Source organism: Phyllobates terribilis, unplaced genomic scaffold (genome assembly GCF_046119375.1).
Source record: "Phyllobates terribilis strain yellow unplaced genomic scaffold, ASM4611937v1 Scaffold_5__5_contigs__length_657084704, whole genome shotgun sequence".
Lineage (NCBI taxonomy): Eukaryota > Metazoa > Chordata > Amphibia > Anura > Dendrobatidae > Phyllobates > Phyllobates terribilis.
In genome coordinates this window covers 31,343,659-31,366,300 of record NW_027362765.1, presented here as the reverse complement: position 1 = coordinate 31,366,300, position 22,642 = coordinate 31,343,659, and the positions used below count along the sequence as shown (strand labels likewise).

Sequence of the window (22,642 nt, the reverse complement as noted above, 5' to 3'; positions counted from 1 at the left end):
GAGACCTCTTACATTCGTGTCCATGCTGAAAAAGTGGGGGAGCAGTGTGAGGACCTAGCCACTTACTAAATACTTTTCCATTACAGAGCACCGGTTCCGTCGATATTATAATGTTTTATTAGTGATTTACTTATGTTTTATATAGTTCTGCTTGCTTGTAAGTATATGCACTAGATTCACTTGTAAAGTGTCCAGCATTCCATTAATCTCATTAGTGATTTGTTTGCTCATCAGTTCAGCTTCAAGAATCAATGCTTTGATACAGGGACCTTATCTCAGGATCGTTAGACCATTGTTCTCTGAGAGGGCCATTACCACAGAGGTCACCAGTGATGGGCATCTGAAAGATATTTTCAGACTGCGGGTACCCCTAACCGAAAGCTGACACGTGTTTAAGCCCCCACCCCCTTCTCTCTCCTAATAAAACACGAGGTACAACTTTATGGGTGAAGGTTTGTCACAGCTTTATTGTTTATTCTTTTATTTATCGTCAGAAAGGCACTTAACTTATCCACGCGCTCGTCGCCAAATGCCCTGTTGTATCATCACAGGCAAGTCAGCCAACGAGCGGTACCTTAACAACATGTCCTTTCTTCAAGTCTAAAAGAAATCGCCACTTTAACAATAATCTCCAAGGGTAGGGAGGGTGGGACGGGCACTTCCAGGACTGAACAGGGTAAGAGGAAGGGGGCTGAATCAACGCTGGGTTTTACACTTATGGGATGGGCTGTGCTACCTGACCCTGTTATTTTATTGATCCCTACAGGGACATCCTATTACCCACATGCAAGGGAGGGAAGGGGGGGGGGGCACAGATTGTCACACAGCTGACAGGGGAGGGGCACCGCAGTCAGAGGCACTCTCCTTAATCAGTGCAGTGCCTGCCGGACTGCGGGGACCCCTAACCAAAAGCCGGCACATGTTTAAGCCCCCATCCTCCTTCTCTCCCCCAATAAAACACGAGGTACAACTTGATGAGTGAAGGTCGGTCACAGCTTTATTGTTTATCCTTTTATTTATTGTCAGAAAGGCACTTAACTTATCCATGCGCTCATCGCCAAATGCCCTGTTGCATCATCACAGGCAAGTCAGCCAACGAGCGGTAACTTTACAGCAAGTCCTTTCTTCATTTCCATGCCACGGAGGATCCTGTGTATTCATACACAGGACTCCGACCCCCACCCATCAAATGCAGTTTTTGTTTGATTCCGTCTTGTAGTCCGGACAAGAACATGTCAAGCCCGATATCAGTGAGGTGCACTGCATCTGGCCTTAGAAGGTTTGAGTTATCTCCCTCTAGTATAACCACTCCAAATCTATCCTTCACAAATTTTGACATACGTGCATTGATTGTGCGCCTCGTGCACTCTATGGCCATATTGTCTCGGGCTCCTTGCCAAACTGCTCTCAGCACAATCTCGGGCCACACTATTATGAGTTCGGAAAACAATACATTGAAACGTTCCATATCTGATCTCATCATCGTAAATAATTCTGCAATCTTGTAACAGCAAAGGTCGTTTCTCCCGGCATGTATGACCAAAAATCACCGGACCTCTTGCGCCTCTCGCGATGTCGATCACCTCCAGGAACACCTGTGGCCATTGTAAACCTCTTATGCCTCTCCAATTTAACTTGATTCCCCAAAAACCCAAATTCCTCCTGCCTGGGCGGCATTTTGCCTGTTGCTCTGCTCAATATATGAATGAATGGCCTAGCACCCAAACTGTTGGCTTTACGACACCTGGAAGAAAATAAACTGCGTTAAGTTAGCAAGTCTGGTCTTATGTATCTCGCAAAACACGCGGAGCACCATAGACCTATCCTCTGAACTTCCGTTTCTGGCAAACCTGCTCTTGCCGCTTCTGTTGCAGAATGAGTGCGTCCCGTATTCTTTAGGGTGGGTCCCTGCTGCAGTTAAACATTTATTAAATATTAATTGAAACTAGTACCTCGTTAGTGGAGAGACGTCAAGGTCGGGTAACAAAAAACTGCCTCGGTGTTTGATAAATAGGTATTGACCAGTTTCACCGGACAGACTGTTCAGTCTGTAGGGTGCTGTAGCACCCAAGTGCCCCAGCCCGATGGGTCTACTTTAGATTTGCGTATATGTAGCCTTATAACGTTTTTGGCTGTTCTTTGACCGGGGGACTAGTTCGCTGATGCGCAGCGCCCCAAAAAAGGCAATCCCAAAAGCGACGGACAGGAGTGGCATGTTAGGGATATGATGCGATTAAGCAGGCTTATTGAAATGGGGCATTTACATTCCTTGCTTGGCTGAGTCCTTTTCCACCCTTTTAATGCTTGTCTAATGATGAATCTTTTTGTAATGTCTTCCCAATTCAATAATTGGAAATTAAATGCCATTCCTGCTAGCCGATGCTGTGCTGAAGCCCCTGATATGCCTTTATTAAAGAGCTGGTAAAGAAATTCAATTGCAACTTCTAATCTGGATTGGTCACACCTGTCCACTTGTCTGCCTGTCATTGTTCCCATGCCTTACCGTATGCTTGCCATGTAGACGGCGCGACGGAATATGGCAACAGTTGTTCGCCACTACGTCCCAGAGGGACGGGCAAAGGGAGCCCGATGGATGGGCATTGGGGAGGAGCTCTCGGAAAACCTGCCAATTAAATTGTAATAGATAGCAATGCCATTATTAACTTCCTGGGCATGGCAAGCGCGGATCCATATATTGTGGTTTAAACATAACAGTGCCAGCTGGCACAGGGGACCTAATACCGGAAGGGACGCTGATGACATCTTGTTTAAGCAATGCGCCAGGCTGACATTTTCTGTGTGAAAAGGGATTTTTTTATTAGCCAGGTGCGTGCCCCAGAGTTCAAGCGCTGCTATGATCAGAAAAAGCTCTAAGAGGGTATGGTTTCTAATCAGTCCTTGCTCTTTCCAGTAGAACGGACATAGGCCTGTACTCCACTGGGTGTCTAGTATTGCTGTGTAGCCACCAGATTCTGCTGCCCTGGTGAATAGTTTTAGTTCCTGGTTGGATGTTTCGGCTTCCATAAAAAACATGTGACCGTTGAAGGACTGTAAGAAGGTTTTCCAGACTTCTAAGTCCGCCCGTAGCTGCATGTTGATTCTAATTTTATGGTTGGTTTTAAATGCACCTTTTGTTGCTAGTAATAAGCGACGAGAGAAAACTCACCCGGCTTGCAAAAATGAATAGCCCTAGAAGCCTGCATTTGCTGTCGGGTTACTTTCCGTACCGCGCAAAAACCTTCGATCATGTGAATTGTTTTTTGAATTTTAACAGCCGGGAGGCGGGACACCATCGCTGTGGTGTTAATTTCTATGCCTAGAAAGAACAGCATTGTGATGAGGCCTATGCTTTTTCTGGGGAAAGTGGAACTCCAAAGTGCCGCAAAATATTTTTAAATTCATCCAGTAGTGATGGGCATAGGTTTGAGTTTTTTGGTCCAACAAATAAGAAGTCATTCAAGTAATGGGTGACGGACCTACTGCCAGTTTCGTACCTTAGTACCCACTCCAGAAAGGAACTAAATAGCTCGAAGTAAAAGCAAGAAATTGAACAACCCATTGGGAGGCAAGTGTCATAGAAATAGTCATTGTCCAACCGGCATCCCAGTAGGTGGTAACAATCCGGGTGTACTGGTAATAGGCGAAAAGCGGATTCTATGTCAGATTTTGCGAGCCATGCTCCTGGTTCCGCGTCCTGTGCTAGCCTTACTGCTCTGTCGAAGGACACATAGGAAACCGAGGCATCTGCGGTGGAGATCCTGTCGTTCACTGAATCTCCTTTGGGGTATGATAGATGGTGGATAAGGTAAAATGAACCTGGGTCTTTTTTAGGGATTACTCCCAACGGGGAAACCCCAATATTACTAAAAGGTGGGATTTGAAATGGGGCTGCCATTCTGCCTAGGGCTAATTCTTTTTTAATTTTATTTCTGAGGATTCTAGGGTGTTCTCGGGCAGATTTTAGGTTATTTGCGAAAGTAGGCGATTTATTGAACTTAAATGAAATAAAGAACCCGTACGTAAAGCCAAAGCATAACTGTCCTGCCTCATCTTTTTTAGGATATCGGTCTAACCAAAGGCCCATCGTGGTTACGCTCACTGGGGTCCTTGGATTCTGAATGTGGGAGTTTGGTTGACAATTTGCTTGTTGGACGAGAACATCTTGGGGTGGGATCCCCCACAGGCGGAGCATTCGTGTTTAAATTTACATAATCCGAAAAAGCGACAGTGTTTCTCTTTATACAACCAGCAGGCCCCGAGTCTTCGTACGACTACTGAATTTTGGCCTGCTGTTGTCGGTTGTCCAGTAGCCACTGTTGAAAAGGGGTGGTGCTTTTGTGACAACATAAGTCGTGGCCAAACGTCGGTTGCTTTTACCCCCCAACCTAATAGAGGTTGCAGGGCCAACCGCCTATGGAACTCCTCGTCATAGCGCCACCATGTGGAACCGCCGTGGGCTTTGTAGGAGCTGTAAACCATATCTTGGTTTATGAATAACGCTGAACAGCATTCCGGATGCTTTTGGCCCTTAATGCAGCCTAACACGGCGAACGCTTGCAACCAGTTGTTCATTGTTTTTGCGACCTTTTGTTTGCACTTGTCGAATGGTCTGTCAGCTGTTTTCCTCCCTTTATCAACCGTATGCTGATCAGCGGATATGAGTGACCATATGTCAACGTAATCGTTATTCCATATCATAATTTTGGTTTCCTCGTCTATATGGGATCCCAATGGGCTAATCCCACAGAAAAATGCATCTTTATGCATGCTAGCTAAGGGAGTTGTTACTTTGGTCCACTAGGGCCTTAAGGGCAGTGACCAAGTAGGTGTTACTATTTCCCGTTCACGTTAAATCGCACTCACCTGTGCCTGCAGCTGAAGGAGGTACTCCGACGTATGATGGAACTCTGGCACCAGTATGTTTGGACGCGTGTGGCGTGACTCGGCTTGAAGTCCTGGATGATGTTGATGGCTCGGCCAGGCTGGAAACACTGGAGGATGTCATTGGTTCGCTTCTGTCTCCCGAAGGAAGGGGTCGGCGCGACTGTTGGCCGGTGCTCACCAATGCGCTTGAAATCTCGGATGAAGACGGAGAGCGCCACCTCGAGGACCGAGATCTATGACCCCTCCTGTGGGATATTGATCTCCGGCGTGAATGCGAATAACGCTTCCTTCGCCGGGGTAAATGCAAATAATGCTTCCTTTGCCAACGTGAAGGCTGGGGTCCTTGTCGTATGTGAGAAGACGTGGACGCAGTGGCAGAGAAACTGTGGCGAGTGTGCATGCCGTGTCTCTCGCTGTGAGGAGAGGTGTCTGATACATTATTGGCTATAATGTTGGGGCTTGTGGGTATTGCAGCGAAGGGGGATATTAATTGTAGCCAGTTGTGGGCTGTCATAGGCACATTGCTGCAGTGCTGTTCAAATAGGGGCTGGGCTGCGTCTATTTCAGGGAGCGGGGGCTCAACAGTGTCCCCTGCAGCGCCTGCTGTTAGTGTGGGTTTGTTTGCATTACTATGTGTGGGTTGTCTTTTGTTTTTATTAGGGATGGTGGCATTCACGATGGGGGTCGGTTGGGGTGAGGGAGGTCATAGCGCTTGTCAGTGCATTCCAATCCGGCGCTGTTCTGCCTTGCTACTTTGTCTCCTGCATGCGATGATGGAGGGGGCGGTGACATTTTGGGCGGCATGTGGTGGCAGCGAGAGCTTCCGGCCGGAGCCGGCGAGCTCTGCCAAGGCCTGGTAGAGGGCAGGAGCGCCTTGCAGACAGCCGGTCTCCAGTCCATGGAGAGCGGCCACAAGCAGCGAGTGGGGTGCGACCGCCGACGTCATGGTGGGGTCTGGCGTGGCCGCATGGTTAGCGACTGTTGGCAGCGGTTGGGGAGCTGGTGCCGACCCCACTGCAAAAGCCACTGCTGTCTCGGCGTGGGGAGCAGCCTGATGCATTGGGTGGGGAGGACACGAGGACAACTGCAGTGGGACAGTTAAAAGCGGGGAGGGAGCAGGCGCATGACGCTGGGGGCTTGGGGAGCCTGAGGGTTGAGCACTAGGGATGGGGATGAGCAGGACCCGAGGGTTGACCACTGGTAACAGTGGGATGAGCGTTGAGCCCAGCAATGAGGGCTTGTAGCCAGCGCTCGACCCCATGCGTTAACCCAGCGTGCAGAGCCTCCGTAACCTGACCTGAAATCTCCATACCGGACAGTGCAGCCAGCCCGAGCACTTCCAGGACTGAACAAGATAAGAGGAAGGGGGCTGGATCAGCGCTGGGTTTTATACTTAAGGACGGGTAGCACAGCCCGTCCCATGTTATTTTATTTGTCCCTACACGTAAAACCTCCTTTTAGCCACAGGCAAGGGTGTGAAAGGGGGGGCACAGATCGTCAGACAGCTGACAGGGGAGGGGTACCACAGTCAGAGGCACTCTCCTTAATCAGTGCAGTGCCTACCACTCCAAAAGCAAAAAGCAAATGTCTAAGAGGGTGGGGGCTGAGCCCAGGAGGGAGAAGAGACATGTTTGAGTGGGGAGTTGGTGGAAGGATGCTGAAGGGATAGGATCTATGGCTGTGGACGTGGAGCTGATGGATGGATTGCTTACGGAGTTTTGGAGAAGAGTTATCCACTAAGCTGGATAAACGTGCTACAGTTGTGGATATGTCGCTTGGATTTAAACTTTATTCAAGGACTGCTGCTACTGGATATTTGTGCTTCCATCGTTTTATCTGTTGTCTGGAAGATCGTGGACTGTGACAAGACTATACGGGCTGGAGATACGAAATCTGTGGGCCAACCAAAAGTTGGAAGACAGTGAGTATGGCCTGATACAAAGCCAGTGGAACTACCGGTCCAAGTTTGAGAACTTAAGGACCGAGAGAAATGTATTTTGGCCATTTACTTAGAATTGCTGAATGACCATGCATGTGATAAATAAAATATTGTTGCATCGTTAACCTGCCTAGGTGATTACTTACAACCCACAACCTCAGATCCTCACAGCACACTCTTTAAAGAGGCACAGCCTTAGCCTGGAAGCAGCAGGAGGATTTATACCAGCGATTGAGGAGTGTGGATTGAGTGACTGAAGTATTGTAAAAATCATTTTGATGAATCAGAAACATTGTCCTCAGTGCATGTGCTCTGTTTTGCGTGAACTCAAGAGAGACAAAATCATAGTAGTTGAAGTTCTTGAGCAACCTGTATATCCAAACTAGGAAACTTACAACATAAGAAGTAAAACGTATCGCAGATTTAATTGTCATACTGTGCCTCTACAAGGTGTTGTAGGATTAAAAGGAGTCTGTCATCCCCTGGGACTTATATGACCTACTAATATGGGCATACAATTGATAGAAATGTAAATCTATTCTTACCTGTATGCCTCATAGTAGAGGTCTTCTTGCTGTGAAATTTCATTTTATTAATTTATATTACTGATGCTTTCCAGACACCGGGCCGGTAAGAGATCCCTGCCTCCTGTGTTAATTATAATGTCTCCCCCCTGACCAGCACGTCACAGTGCCCTGTGATGTGCAGTTGCGGAGGCCAAATCCCGTGCCTACGCACTTCACTCTTCACCCAAGACGCACTTCTTCCTCCTGTCTATGGGCATTGTACTGCAAAGATCTTGATCGCACACGAGTCACTGTGACTTCCGCTCCAGTTACCTCTGGCATGAACAACACTAAGGTTCTCTCCTCACTTCCTCCCTATATGTCATCTCTAGGAACCAACTGCAGCCTTGCAGCGCTGGGGTCCTTGGTTCAAATTCTACCAAGACAATATCTGCAAGAAGTTTGTATGTTCTCCCCATGTTTCCATGGGTTTCCTCCGGGTTCTCCAGTTTTCTCCCACACTCCAAAGTCATACTGATAGGAAATTTAGATTTTGAGCCCCATTGGGGACAGTGCTGATAATGTCTGTAAGGAACTGTGGAATTAATGGCGCTACATAAGTGACTAAAATAAATGAATACAAAATATACATGCGAAAATATTCAATCACATGTCAATCACTGTGTACTACGTGATGGTGATTACAGAGATCTCCATACACAGTGTAATCCGACTCTTTTAGATACACTGCAGCTTGCATAGGAGGGGGCTGAGAAGCAAGGAGTGAGATCCCCCACAGCAGCTGCCAGCTACACAGGATGTCCCTTCCCCCGATGCCATGAGACAGACTCTTTATAACTTAATGTCGAGTTATGGGAAAACAATACGTCCCAGTGATAAACAAACCAGATTTTTGGAAACAGGAAGGAAGGGAGAATCTCGCCAGCCCTTTCTCCACTGCCCAGCTAACAAGGATAGGGAGATATGCAGCACAGCCTTTCAGAAGCCCCTAGGACCATTGTGTTTGGTCTCCACGCGTAACGGGGGCCCGGCTGGGTCCGATAACACCAGAACCAGATTCATAAGACAGTCCAGTAAGGATGTATAGCCCGTTTTAGTTTTAGAGTTGTAGCTGAAAGAGGCCAGGGGGAGGAGAGTTGAGTCCAACTTGGGGGCAAGAGTGGGCAGGATCCAGAGAGTTTAACAGTTTCAGCAGCCTTGAGCCCAGAGTCTTCGTTCCTGGGAAGGTCGTGACATCCGGACAGGTGGGACAAGTCCATCAACCAAGTGAGGGCCCACAGCCTCCCCATGTGGCAGCCCATCCACGGAAAGCCAGATCATCCATCTAAACCAGTAACTGACTTGTAATTACTGCTTTATATCTATGGTACCCATGCTTTTGTACTTGCAACCTGACCACTGTGTATGTATAGCCCTTATGTATATAGTGTACTGTTTAGGGTGCCCTTATGGTAATTAAATATATAATTTAATCTTGGGCTGTTCTTTTATCTTGATCCACTAATCTTACGCCTGTTTTTCGGTCCAACGAACACGCTACCGGGCTGGTTTCTAGCCCGATATAGTCCGTTATATCAAATAGAAACTGATGGCAGCTCTCCCAGGCCGACTGGGAGAAGTTAGTGAGCAGAGCCTCTCAGCCTGTCAGGGTTGTGGGCGAATGTGGTGCCACGTCAGTGACTGAGTCACCTCTACTCCCTCCCTGGTGCCTTCCTCTGCCCGCGTGGACAGGGGGTGTCTGTGCATAACCTACCGACCTTAAGAGTCCCTCATGGGGGTGCGAAACGTCACGCAGGTGCAGAGGGCAGGTCCGTACCACGTGCTCCGTCTGACGTAACTGATGTCAGGTGGGGTGTGGATCCATCACAAGAGGCGGCAACAGCGAGGTTCTATGGGGTTTCCCTGTTGCCGTTTCTTCACAATACATATAAGGACTGTTATCGTCTATGTCGCAGTCATGTCATCCTACAATGCCTCTAGCGCATTATAGCATGGTGGAGAATGCCGGCAAGCAGGTTGCTAAAGGCAATGGCGTGACACATAAAGGCCTCACAGGACGGCGAGGGTTTGCTGAGGATTTATGGGTTCAAGATGACTCCTGGAGGTAGGAGAGAATTTTGGGGGAGTCGGTGGGCTTTTGAAGGTTTGTCTACCCTGCAGGTTCGGGTGGATACCTGTTGATGTCCTGGGTGAAGTCGCTGAATATTATGCAGTCACAAGCCAGCACTATGGATATGGAGGAAGTTGTAAACACTCTGGTCCAGGCCCAGGAACAAGTCTTGGAGCAGCAGCGCCAGGCCCAGGAGCACACCACACGCCTAATACTGGAGCAGATGGCATTGTTGAAAGAGGTGGTTGTGGTGTGCTTCGAGACAAGGCCAGCAAGGGGCCCCATGTCGTGGGGTGCCAGGGAAGTGGTAAAATGCTCTCTGCAAAAAATGACTCCAGATGATGATGTGGAGACTTACTTCACTATCTTTGAATGGGCAGCTTAAAGGGAGCAGCTCCCCACAAAGAAAGGGTGGATGTATTTGCACACTACTTGATTGGAGAGTTTCAAGAAGCCTACCATGGGCAAGACGTGCGAGACTATGCTAAACTGAAAGCTGAGATTCTTGATCGCCCAGGGGTTATTGCCGCATGTGCGGGCTAGAATTACCGGTCAGATAGGTTCCTGTTTGCAGCTCTCTCCTGTGTGGCCACACCTGGTTTAGAGACTGAGCCACAGGTGTGTAAAATCAGGCTGAATGGTTGTCCTGTCACATCCCTACTAGACTCAGGGAGTCTCGTGACACTAGTTCATGACAGCCTCATACCCGGAGATCATATACCCGACAGGTTCATAAGTGTGGTATGTATTCATGGTAACACCAGAATGTATCCAATGGTCCTTGCGAAACTAGAGACATCACATGGAATAGTGGATAACAAAGTGGGGGTATTAAAAGCACTTATTAATAATGTAATTTTGGGCCCGGATTTTCCCTTGTTTCGGAAGTTGTGGGGGAAAGGTATGGAAGCTGAAGGTAGTCTCAGTACCACTGTCACGGGTGTGTCATATGTGATAGAAAGTCGCCCTGCAGTTGGTTGCAGGAGATCTCTTTGTTTGGCATTGCAGACACCTTCTTAGAAGCTGTTTCACTCTAGGACCCAGTGGCTACCTCCCTCAGGCTCTAATTAACATGCTGGACTGGGTGTTTAAATACTCGCAGTCTGCTATAGGGCGGCGCCGGTGATATTCACATGACCCCTTGTAAAGGCTTGGAGCTGTTGCAGTCTGCTTACTTCCTTTTTGGTGCTGAGAGGTCGTGGGTGTAATTTCTCTGAAGTCGGCTCAAGCTAAGTTACTTCCCTCGTGTCTGTCTCCCCTTGCTGTCTTTAGTTGTTAGTGGGGACTGACTAGCGCTCATTCCCCCCTTCCCTAGCCAGGGCCGAGCTCTAGGAAGATACAGGGTTTTAGGTTCCTGATCGGCGATTGGTGAGAAACCAATATAGAGATGGTAGGGAAGACAGGGCGATATCAGATCAGCCGAGGAGGTCTCCATCCCCTCTTTCTTTAGTGTCTGAGCTCCCTTCCCCTCATCCCTTCGTGTTGCACTTTGTTTTTCCTACAATGTGCATGACAACCAGCCCAAGGAAAGAGGGTGTCCACTACAGGTCTTAGCTGAAGAAGACGAAATTCTCCCTGCTTCCCCAGTGATACTTGAGATAGAGGAGACACGAGATAAGTTTGGTATGGCTCGATTGAAAGATGACACTCTTAGATATGCAAGGGAAAAAGTGGTCATTATCAATGGAGTTTCCCAATATCCAGGAGCTGACCAACGATTTCCCCACTTTGCTATGAATAATGAGCTTCTGTATAAAGTGATCAAAAGAGATCTAGAAATCGTTGAGCAATTGCTTGTCCTTAAAGCTCATCGGTGCAGGGTAACTGATATGGCCCTTAGTCATGCTCTAGGGCAGTGATGGCGAACCTTTTAGAGACCGAGTGCTTAAACTGCAATCGAAAACCCACTTATTTAATCGCCAAGTGCGAACACGGCAATTTAACCTAAATATTGAGATTTTAGTTTAGAAAAACAAACTGATACAAAGAGCAGGCAAGTGCAGTATAGAGCAGCCACAGAAAGGAGCAGGGGTATTGTTATGATCTGCAACATGAACTAAGGAAAGATAGGGGAAGGCTGTCCCTACAGTAAGACTAAGCTGAATCCCTACGATGTTGCGGGCTGCCTGTTCCTAGCGAACAGACCGGCCTTAGTCCTCGGCTAGTCTGAACGAAGACCTATAGCATTAAGGGAGGGGTCCCTAAAAGAACTAAGGACTGGGACAAAAAATGGGACACCTCCTAAACAGAGAAGTTGTTGCAGAACACAAAAAGACAAACTGACAAAAAGGTACTAGAGGTCCCAGAAGGACCAAGCGAACTGACAGAGAAAGGCACAGAAGCACCTGGCTAGAGAAACAGTCAAACACTGAAGTCCAGCACAGCCAAAAGTGCGGAGCTGGAATATAAAGGCAGATGGTCACGTGACCACAAAACACAAGATGTAAAAAACAAGCAGGAGGGTTCTAACAGTACCCCCTCTTTTATGAGGATCCTCCGGATCCTCCATGCCCAGGCCTATCTGGAAACCTCTTGTGGAAAGCTTTAACAAGCCTAGGAGCAGAGACATCATCCGTCCTTACCCAGGAGTTGTCTTCAGGACCGAAACCCTTTCAGGAGACGAGATACTGTAATCTCCCTCTACTCTAATCTCCCTCTATGCCATCTAGAATTCAAGATACAAGAAATTTCATATTCGCCGTCTTCCACCTCAGGAGGAACTGTGACAGTGGCGTCCCTATCAGATACATCAGCCTTTTTCAGCAAGGAAACATGTAACACAGGATTAATCTTCCAGGAAGTAGGGACATCCAACCTAACAGCAGATGGGTTAACAACCTGAAGCACTTTAAATGGACCCACAAACTTCTTCGAGGACAACCAAACCATGTCACCCACAGTAAACAAAACTTCCTTACGTTTCCTGTCAAAATACTTCTTGGACTTCTTGTTAGCCTCTTGAAGGTTGCAACGTACATTAGTCCAAACTCTCTCCAAATCACCGGAAAAATTCTCCTCCTCCGGCACCGCCGACCCTTATTGGCTTCATACACCGTTCAAAAGGAAAATGCAAACAAAACAGCCTTTAGTGCAGGCAAAAGCAAAGATAACAGTTCTTATAGCAGAGCCTCTGGATGGCCAGCGCTGTGGTCACACAGGCTGGTGTAGCGTCCAGTGTCCAGACTTGTTCTGGAGGCAAAACATACACAGAAGGCCTTCTCCCTCCACACACACACTCATGTGACAAACAACAGCCTCCATTATATAGGCTGGAAACCAAACCCAGACGTGAGATATGTGGGTTGCTGGACCCTCCCATCTCTCCTAGCAACCCGTACCCCGGCTCACAGGTGCAACAATTAGATCTCTTAGTGCAGGTGTGCACTAGAGAAAATACACCGGGTTACATCACAGAAACCAGCCATCTCTGCGATACATACCTCTCATCGACTACACGACCATTAGCCATCTTACAGGGTTGTACAAGGAGATTGAGAATTATTGTAAATCCTGCCCTGTGTGCCAAATATCTGCGCCCGTGACTCACTTTTGCAGCCTACTGGTACTCCTCCGCATCATTGAAATACCGTTTGAGAGGATTGGGTTGGATCTAGTGGGGCCTTTTGTCAAATTAGCTCGGGTGGCACAGGTATATCTTTGTCGTAAATACCTTATAAAAAGTTCCTAAATATATGGGAGTAAATAACCATAAAATGCCAACAAATACACTCCCATTCTTAAACAAATCATTTCTTTATTGAAAACACAATCAAGTATATGCAAAGAATTTTCTTACACTTAAATCAATTAAAAGGAGTTTGTACTGCAGTAGACACAGGTAAGTATGAAAATATGTCTGTCAAAAAATCATCATAGATATATTCATTCCTTAATATAAACCCATATGGAGAAAATGCATCACATCTATAAATTTCACAAAAAAAACAAGTGTTCTGTCTCCATCTAGTGGCCAGATTATTTGTATTTATTTATATATACATACACACACACATACATACACACACACACACACATATATATATATATATATATATATATATATATATATAGTACAGACCAAAAGTTTGGACACACCTTCTCATTTAAAGATTTTTCTGTATTTTCATGACTATGAAAATTGTACATTCACACTGAAGGCATCAAAACTATGAATTAACACATGTGGAATTATATACTTAACAAAAAAGTGTGAAACAACTGAAAATATGTCTTATATTCTAGGTTCTTCAAAGTAGCCACCTTTTGCTTTGATGACTGCTTGGCACACTCTTGGCATTCTCTTGATGAGCTTCAAGAAGTAGTCACCGGAAATGGTTTTCACTTCACAGGTGTGCCCTGTCAGGTTTAATAAGTGGGATTTCTTGCCTTATAAATGGGGTTGGGACCATCAGTTGTGTTGTGCAGAAGTCTGCACAATGCAACCTCACAAAGTTGATAATATGTGCTGACTTTGTGAAGTTGCATTTTGTCTAATCAACAGATATGTAATCAACATCTTTGGGGATGTTTTAGGGTATGTGCAGACGTATCTCCCAACTTGCGGCCCCGCCTTTTTTTCTTTTTTTTTTACCTACGGACTTTTCCCATAGAGATCAGGTCTATGGGGAAAGTCCGCATGCGGACCTGCAGGAGAAATTGACATGCTGCAGTCTGGAAAGATGCGCTGCATGTCAGTTTCCGCATGTGAACAGAGACACATAGTGGGCATGGGATTTGTACAAATCCCATCCACTATGCTGTAACAGCTGGCTGCTGCGGGTTTGACGCTACATAAGTCCGCAGCATTAAACCCACAGCAGCTCCGGATCGTCTGCACAAACCCTCAATGTGCAACCTCCTCATCACGGGAAGTATAAGGGCATGACTTATATAAATAAAAGTAAATGCTGAACTATAATCATGGTTACATATGCACTATGGTTCTGTCAATTTCCACCAAAAGGAGTGCTCCATTTTTTACATTTCTTCAGTTTATCCTTTTTATTTTATATAACTGTATATACTGTAATATTTTGTTCCTATTTTGTAATATCTTTTGTATATTTTTAACACTGCCTATTTTGCGGATTAAATATATACAATTTAATAGCTTTGTTCCTCTTGCTCTATAAGCTGCACATCTGAAGCCATATACTACCTGTCATAGGTGTCCAATCAGCCTGTATAAACGATTGGTGGTGGCAACTAGTTTTTTGTTTGTTATTGTGAAGTTTGGTGGTGACCATACCGCTTTGTATACACAAAGCCATTCAGCAAGTCCACCTCTGAATGACTTAAGAAAAACTAAATTAAGACTTTGGAGTGTCCTAGTCAAAGTCCTGGCCTTAATCTGATTGAAATTCTGTGGCAAGACCTTTAATAAGGTGGCCCACTCTTGGAAACCCTCCAACGTGGCTGAATTACAACAATTTTGCAAAGAGGAGTGGGCCAAAATTCCTCCAAAGCGTAGTAAAAGACTCACTGCCAGTTATCGCAAACGCTTGATTACAGTTGTTGCTGCTAAGGGTGGCCCAACCAGTTATTAGATTTAGGGGGCAATCACTTTCTCACACAGGGCCATGTAGGTTGGGATTTCTTTTTCAATTAATAATAAAGAACTTAATTTAGAAACTGCATTTTGTGTTTACTTGTGTTATCTTTTTCTAATATTTCAATCTGTTTTGTGATCTGAAACATTTAAGTGTGATAAACATGCAAAAGAATAAGAAATCAGAAATGGAGCAAACACTTTTTCTTACCACTGTATATATATATATATATTCCATGTGTTTGAATCGGATTTGTATATACTTTAAATTCACTGTGAGCTCCCCAATAACTGGTCTAGTGAAAACAGCGACGGCATTGTCCATCACTCGTCAGTGAATTACATAACTGTCCTGACAATTGGAAATAGCAGAATGTTGTTCCTGGAGATAATGGTGGCAGCGGGGATATCTGCGTGATCTCTCGGCTGTCAGCCCTGATACTTCCGCACACAACTCTGCTACAAATGCACATTTACATACACACACAGCTCTACTACATATGCACGTTTGCATACACATATACTGTGTATACATTACCCCATTTTGCAGTTCCTTTCAGGTTATGTAAAAGATCCTGGAGCTAGTCAGGTGGAAGGTTCTTCAGCTGCTTACTCAGGATGTGCAGCCTCTGTGCAGGTCCTGGTATCTTCCTCTCCTGCTCTGCACTGATCACATAGATCAGTGTGGGATAGGAGGAGAGAGCAGTTATCTCAGTGATCGGGAAGGACACGGTCTCAGTGTTTGCCCGCTATCACGGGAAGCTTCTCAGGACTACAAGAGGCATTCATTTAATAATAAGGCTATTTTGTGTTAAAAGTGCATCTTAAGGTCCTAAAAATACAGTAAATTCTAAAGTAATTTCCCTTTCTCATTTAATTATACGACTGTTATATGATTTTTGTACAATTTGTCAATAAAATAGATAATTTCTTCCTGACTGAGTTATTTTTAATAGTTAACAAAATGTGATTTTCCAGTAATTCATTTCTCACATTATAGGTATTCTAATGGCGTGGGATTTTTGATATTTAAGGCGGCACCATTTTCAGTTAAAACACTTCCCACATTCTGAACATGAAAAAGACTTCTCCCCTGAGTGAGTTTTTTTGGTGTGTAACAAGATGCAATTTCTGGTTAAAATATTTCCACATTCTGAATAGGAAAAAGGCTATTCCCTTGTGTGCGTTTTCTCGTGACTAGCAAGAACTGATTTCTGCACAGAACATTTTTCATATTCTGAACATGAAAAAGGTTTCTCCCCTGTGTGAATTCTCTGGTGTGTAATAAGACGTGATTTCTTATTAAAACATTTTCCACATTCTGAACATGAATATGGCTTCACCCCTGTGTGAGTTCTCTGGTGTGTAATTAAAAATGATTTACTTCTAAAACATTTCCCACAATCTGAACATGAAAAAGGCTTCTCCCCAGTGTGAATTCTCTGGTGTATAACGAGATGCGATTTATTTACAAAACATTTACCACATTCAGAACATGAAAAAGGCTTCTCACCTGTGTGAGTTCTGTGGTGACCAACAAGATGTGATTTATTTGCAAAACATTTACCACATTCTGAACATGAATATGGCTTCTCCCCTGTGTGAGTTCTGTAGTGACTAACAAGATATGATTTCTGGTTAAAACATTTTCCACATTCTGAACAAGAATGTGGTTTCTTCCCAGTATGAATTCTCTTATGTTTATCAAGAACTGATATCTGGTTAAAACATTTTAAACATTCCGAACATGAATATGGCTTCTCCCCTGTGTGAGTTCTCTGGTGTGTAACCAGATGTGATTTCTGTCCAAAACATTTTCCACATTCTGAACATGAATATGGCTTCTCCCCTGTGTGAGTTCTGTGGTGACTAACAAGATATGATTTCCTGTTAAAACATTTTCCACATTCTGAACATGAATATGGCTTCTCCCCTGTGTGAGTTCTGTGGTGACTAACAAGATGTGACTTCTTGTTAAAACATTTTCCACATTCTGAACATGAATGTGGCTTCTTCACAGTATGAATTCTCTCATGTTTAAAAAGAATTGATTTCTGGTTAAAATATTTTCCACACAATGAATCAGAAGATAGGACCTGTTTCAAAGGATCAGATGATTGATCTTTGCTGTGAAGATAGGATGGTATATCTGGAGTAATGGCATTCACTTCAATCTCAAGGTCATCTGATTTAAAAATTGAAGATGTCAGCTGTCCCGTTGATCTCCTGCTACAGTCATCTGCAAAGAATAAAAACAATTATTATTTTTAATAAAATATTTTTGAAATTTATATTTTTGAACACTTAAACTCAAAATGTCCATAGAAATGGGAAGTTATGTAGCAAAATTGAATTATTCACCAAGACGATGACAGTTCACAGTCTAATAGAATACTTCATGGCATGAACCAGTAAAGCATGGTGTTCAACTGTTTGTTCATTCCGCCTTCCAAATATTGGAATAAAAAGCCACCAAGAGTCCCCCCAAGTTACTACACACCTGACTTATATTGGCAAAAAAACAGCTACTAAAACATTGGCTAGATCCAAATATCCCCCCATTATGGAACTAATAGCACAAATGAAGCACGGAGGTAGAACAACAAGATGCCCTATGTAATAAAGAGCAGCAAGCAGGCAAATTCCTCCTAAAATGGAAACAGTTTATTATAAATTGGTGTTCAATAGAGGACAAAAGGAAAATGGTAGAACCCTTTACATCTACAGCATGGTATATACTAGAAGATCTCAAAGATAACTTAGGTCCACTTCGTTTAACTTAAAATGAAGAAGAGAATGGTGAGGAGAACAATCAATGGGCCAGGACTTCTGGCATAGATATAAATGCATTAATTATCCATGATGGCTTCAATGAGATATAAGACATACTGTCAACTAATTCATTTTGATGTTTGTTATATCTGTTATACCAATTAAATATGTGAATAGAGTGGTTATAGACCCAGTCTGCGTACAGGCACTCTTACCTCTCTATGTACCAGATATGATGCATGTTATGTATTTGTGTCATGGAAAATCAAATAAAAATGTTGTTGAAAAAAAAAAACCACCAAAAAAATGTTAAGTAGGCAAAAATGATACTAATAAAAACTTTTACTCATCTTGAAAAAATCAAGCCCCCACTCAGGTGTCAAAATAGTCACTACTCCTACAGATTAATTCACTGATGGTTATAATTTACAAATGGAGTCACTTTATTGGGTTTTATTCTGCTATAGTTTACTGCCATTGTGTATTATTAGGGCTTCTGCAAATGGTGTGTCACATCTCCACTGGGATCTGCTTGCTTCTGTCACAAGTTGTCGCCATCATTCATTCTGCGGGTGGCGCTGGTGATGGACGAAGGGCCAGCGTTAGGACTAGTGTTGAGCCACCCCCGTAGTGTTCGAGTTCGGTTCGTCGAACACCCGTGTGTTCGCCGAACTGTTCGTCGAACTGTTCGTCGAACACCTTCGAACACCGTTAAAACCAATGGCAGGCAAACAAAAACACATAGAAACACATAGAAAACACCTTCAAAGGTGTCCAAAAGCTGACAAACTGCTCAGAAGACATAACTAACACATGGAAAAGTGACAAGTACATATAGTCATGCGAAAATAAAAGAGGTGGAGGAGTAAAAGGAGGGGGAGACACAGATATAGGCATGTCATGCCCTTCTAAAATCCAAAAAGTGAGAAGCCGACACGGCCAGTCCGCTCCTGCCCGTGCCACCTCCGTGTCGCCGGGTTTGTGCCAGAGCCGCGGTGAACCCTGACGGCCAGCCCCCCTCTCCCAATACTGGTGCCTGTCCGCTGGTGGGTCGAGCGAGCCCCCCTGTGGTGGAGGCAGCTCTAAGCTTTTTAATTTAAATTGTCTCTCTAATTTGAATGAATACACTTTAAATCCATTTACAAGGATCTATTGGAGGGCAAGTCTCATGCCAGCAGCCGCGGTAATTCCAGCTCCAGTAGCGTCCACTAAAGCTGCTGCAGTTAAAAAGCTTTTATAAGGATCGAGCTCGGCTGTCCACCGCAAGGCATCCTACTGCCAGTCCCAGCCCCTATGCCTTGAGGTGCCTCCTGATGCTCTTCACTAAGTATCCCATGGTCCCGAAGCATTTCCTTTGAAAAAATTAAGTGTCTAAACTACAGGTGGTGCAGCTTGCTTAACAGCCGGGATAATCCGCTGACTAGCAGACACTGCTACTAGGCACAAAGTATTTCCTGGGCTAGATGCAGTTAAAAATTTGTAATTAGATACTCTCGTTGGATGCTGAGAAAGCATTCCATAAAGTCTCCTGGCACGATATATGATTCTCTTAAAAAGCTTGGGGTAGGGGTCTAGGGGACCCTTTTATAGCCAAAATCACGGCCCTGTATCGCAATACGTCACCTAGGCTGAAGATAAATGGAACTGTAGCACCCTGAGGGCTCGGTTGCTACAGACGTATTGCACCTCACCCAGAGGTGTGATATCTCACTCTCAGGTAAGGATGGAGTGTGGATCAGGACCCGACACCTGCATGCATTACACCACATTGCCGTGGGGCAGGGCGACCAATATGCCCCTGAGATGGGCACGACAGTCCCTGTCCCTGGCTGGAGTGGGGGGAGGGAACACTGAGGAAGGGGAACCCTGTAGTGCAGGAGCAGGGAGGAAGCAGTTCCTGGGTGCATTGAGAAGGGAGTATAAAAGGTGGGCACCATCTTAGTTCAGTGCAGAGAAGTCTGAGCAGAAGTGGCAGGGAGCAGGGGCTCTGCATGAGCTCTGCTCCGGAGGCGGGCCTAGTAACAGAGGCCCAGGCCTGGAAGAGGGAGAAGGAAGGAAGAGGAGCGGAGAAGGCTCCAGGAACGAGGAATGAAGGGATCCCAGGGGTGCGGACGGGCGAGTTGCCACCGCACGCCCGAATCCACCTGCGTGGAGGGGTCAGGCCAAAGGGGGAGACCGGTCCCCGAACTAGTGGAGGCAGGAAACGACACTCAGTTAGAAACCGGAGGCTCTGACATTTTATGTGGCGCAGCCCCTCGCTACACCCGCTAGGAAGGCACCACATAGGGTCAGGGAAACTGGCGCCAAGTTTACCAAGAGGAGGCCCGAGGCAGCCGGACAGAAGTGTTGGTAAGAAAGGCCAGACAAAGGACACACAAAGGGGGTCCTGTGAAGTGCTCCAAAGTTATCTGGGAGTTGTCTGAGCCCCTCACCTGGTGAGCACAGTACGACGTGGGCAGCCGTTACCTGCAGACGTGGTCTGGATAATAAGAACTGTGAGTAAAGGCCCTGAACTGCATCACTGACTCCGTGTCGTTACTGCTGCTGCCCTGCACCATCACCCCCATCCTCCGCATACACAGCCCTGAGGCTATACTCCTCCCGTGGGGAGTTATGCTACGCTCTGCTGCACCCACAACACCAGCCTCAGCGGTCTGCCCTGTAGCGGCGGTTCACTCTGACCGCAATCCACGGGTGGCGTAGTCGGACATTTAAACATCAAAACCACATAAATAGTTCCGCCACTGGTTTGACCGCCCTGAGCCACGGAACCGGGTCGCCGCCACGAAGACTACAACCACCAGCATCCACCAAAAAGGGTCCGGCTCCGGGTGTCCCAAGGCCCAGGGGGTGCGTCAGAACATTTTCATCACCTTTCACAATCACCAATGGGACAAGGCAGTGATGTCCTCTGTCCCCTCTCTTATACATCCTAGTGACGGAGCACCTGCTCTCATCAATTCGCCATAACCCCAATATTAGGTGGATTGAGGTGGGAGGCACCGAGTACAAGTGCTCTCTATTTGCTGATGATGTCCTAGTATATATCACTCAATCACATATATCCATCCATGCTGTTATGGCTGAAATAGATCACTTTGTTACATGGTAAAATTTTAAAATCAATGCAGCGAAGTCTGAGGCCCTCGATGTCTCCCTCCCCAAATCCATATAGGATTCCATCCAGTCCAACTTTCCCTTTGCCTGGCCCTCACAGGGTATCAAATACTTAGGAATTCCTATTCATAGAGACCTCTCCCATCTATGTTATCTTAATTTTGGGCCCTTTATTGAACAACTCCATACAGACCACGGTTGGCAAGTTAGAACTGTAAGATTCACTACGTGAACCACTGGTGTTTTGTGGAAAAGCACATGTACACTGCGTTCCAAATTATTATGCAAAAAGTGTTTAGGAGTGATAAGGGAAGAATTTGTTTGTCAGTTAAACTCATTGATGGTGATGTGTGTCAGGGCTCTTTATATCACTGTAAGCAATTGCAGACACCTGTGCTAATTAGTTTGGCAGGTGTGTCCAATGAAAGGCAAGACTACTTAAGAAGGCTCTCTCACATTATTAAGCAGCCTACATTTTCTGCCAAAATGGGAAAGAAAAAGGATGTGTCGGCTGCTGAGAAGCAACAAATTGTGGAGTGCTTAGGTCAAGGCATGACTACAATCAACATTGTGCGATGATCAGGATGAAGTGTCTTGGCAATCAAGAAGTATGTAGCTGATTCACAGTACACACGTGTGCGTGCTGATAAGGGCAAATTGAGGACTCTTTCCTACAGGCAATTACGTCAGGTTGAAAGAGCAGCGGCAAAAAAGCCTTGTCATAGCAGCTGACAAGTTTTTGAAGCTGCTTGTGCCTCCAACGTCCCCCGAACAACAAGATGCAGGGTCCTTCAGAGGTTTGCAGCTGTGCATGCGCCATCCTGTCGACCTCCTCTATCCACTTCACACAAGCAGAAACGGCTCCAGTGGGCCAAACATTACATGAAGACTGATTTCAAAACTGTTTTGTTCACGGATGAGTGCCGTGCAGCGCTCGATGGTCCAGATGGATGGAGTGGAGGATGGCTGGTTGATGGACACCCCACGCAAACACGGCTACAGCGCCAACAAGGAGGAGGTGGAGTAATGTTTTGGGCTGGAATCATGGGGAGAGAGATTGTCGGCCCCTTTAGGATCCCTGAAGGCGCTAAAGATGAACTCCATAATGTATGTGGATTTTCTCAAACAGCACTTCCTGCCATGGTTCAAGAAGAAGAACCGTGTATTTCACAGCAAGATCATTTTTCTGCATGATAATGCACCATCTCATGCTGCACATAAAACATCTGCATCTCTGGCTGATATGGGCATAAAAGGGGACAAACTTATGGTGTGACCCCCATGCTCCCCTGACCTCTACCCCATTCAGAACCTTTGGAGCATCATTAAAAGGAGTGTCTATGATGGCGGGAGGCAGTTCACATCTAAGCAACAGCTCTGGGAGGGTATTCTGTCCTCATGCAAAACAATTGAAGCAGAAACCATCCAAAACCTGACAAATTCAATGGACGAGAGAGTTCAGAAGCTCCTTTCGAACAAGGGGTCCTATGTGAAAATGTAACATCACCTAGAATAAAGTTTTGAGTTGAAAACTGTTTGATTTCAGTTTCTAACAACCTGCTAATGCTTATAATTTCAAAAATGACCATTTTTTTGGTCTTTATTAAAATGAAAAGGTTGATCGAAAAGTTTGGGGGATCTAAGAGTGTGGCAACCCAGTAGTCATGATTACTTCGAATTCTGACAATATGAGGGTCATGCTGCAGGTAGTGCAGCAAGAAGGCACTTATGTGCCTTGCGCATCT

At 45.5% G+C, this 22,642-nt stretch overlaps 3 protein-coding genes across 5 annotated transcripts in view; all 3 read right to left on the bottom strand.

The window, feature by feature from the left end:
• The window catches only part of LOC141271850 (gastrula zinc finger protein XlCGF66.1-like), a 341,588-nt gene that overhangs the window by 172,788 nt on the left and 146,158 nt on the right, over positions 1-22,642 (bottom strand). The gene's annotated exons all lie outside the window — the stretch shown is intronic.
• The window catches only part of LOC141271835 (uncharacterized), a 164,886-nt gene that overhangs the window by 89,972 nt on the left and 52,272 nt on the right, over positions 1-22,642 (bottom strand). The window lies entirely within an intron of this gene.
• LOC141271831 (uncharacterized) overlaps positions 13,195-22,642 on the bottom strand; it is a 61,722-nt gene continuing 52,274 nt past the window's right edge. The window contains exons 13-14 of one of the 2 annotated variants that reach the window (XR_012321938.1): positions 13,960-17,247; positions 13,195-13,903 (exon numbers count right to left, since the gene is read on the bottom strand). Coding sequence is in view for 1 of the 2 variants with exons in the window: in XM_073682002.1 (XP_073538103.1) it covers positions 16,178-17,247 (1,070 nt within the window). In the remaining variant the exon portion in view is untranslated. Of the gene's footprint in view, positions 17,248-22,642 lie in introns of both variants that reach the window. The other variant, XM_073682002.1, reaches the window with a different exon arrangement.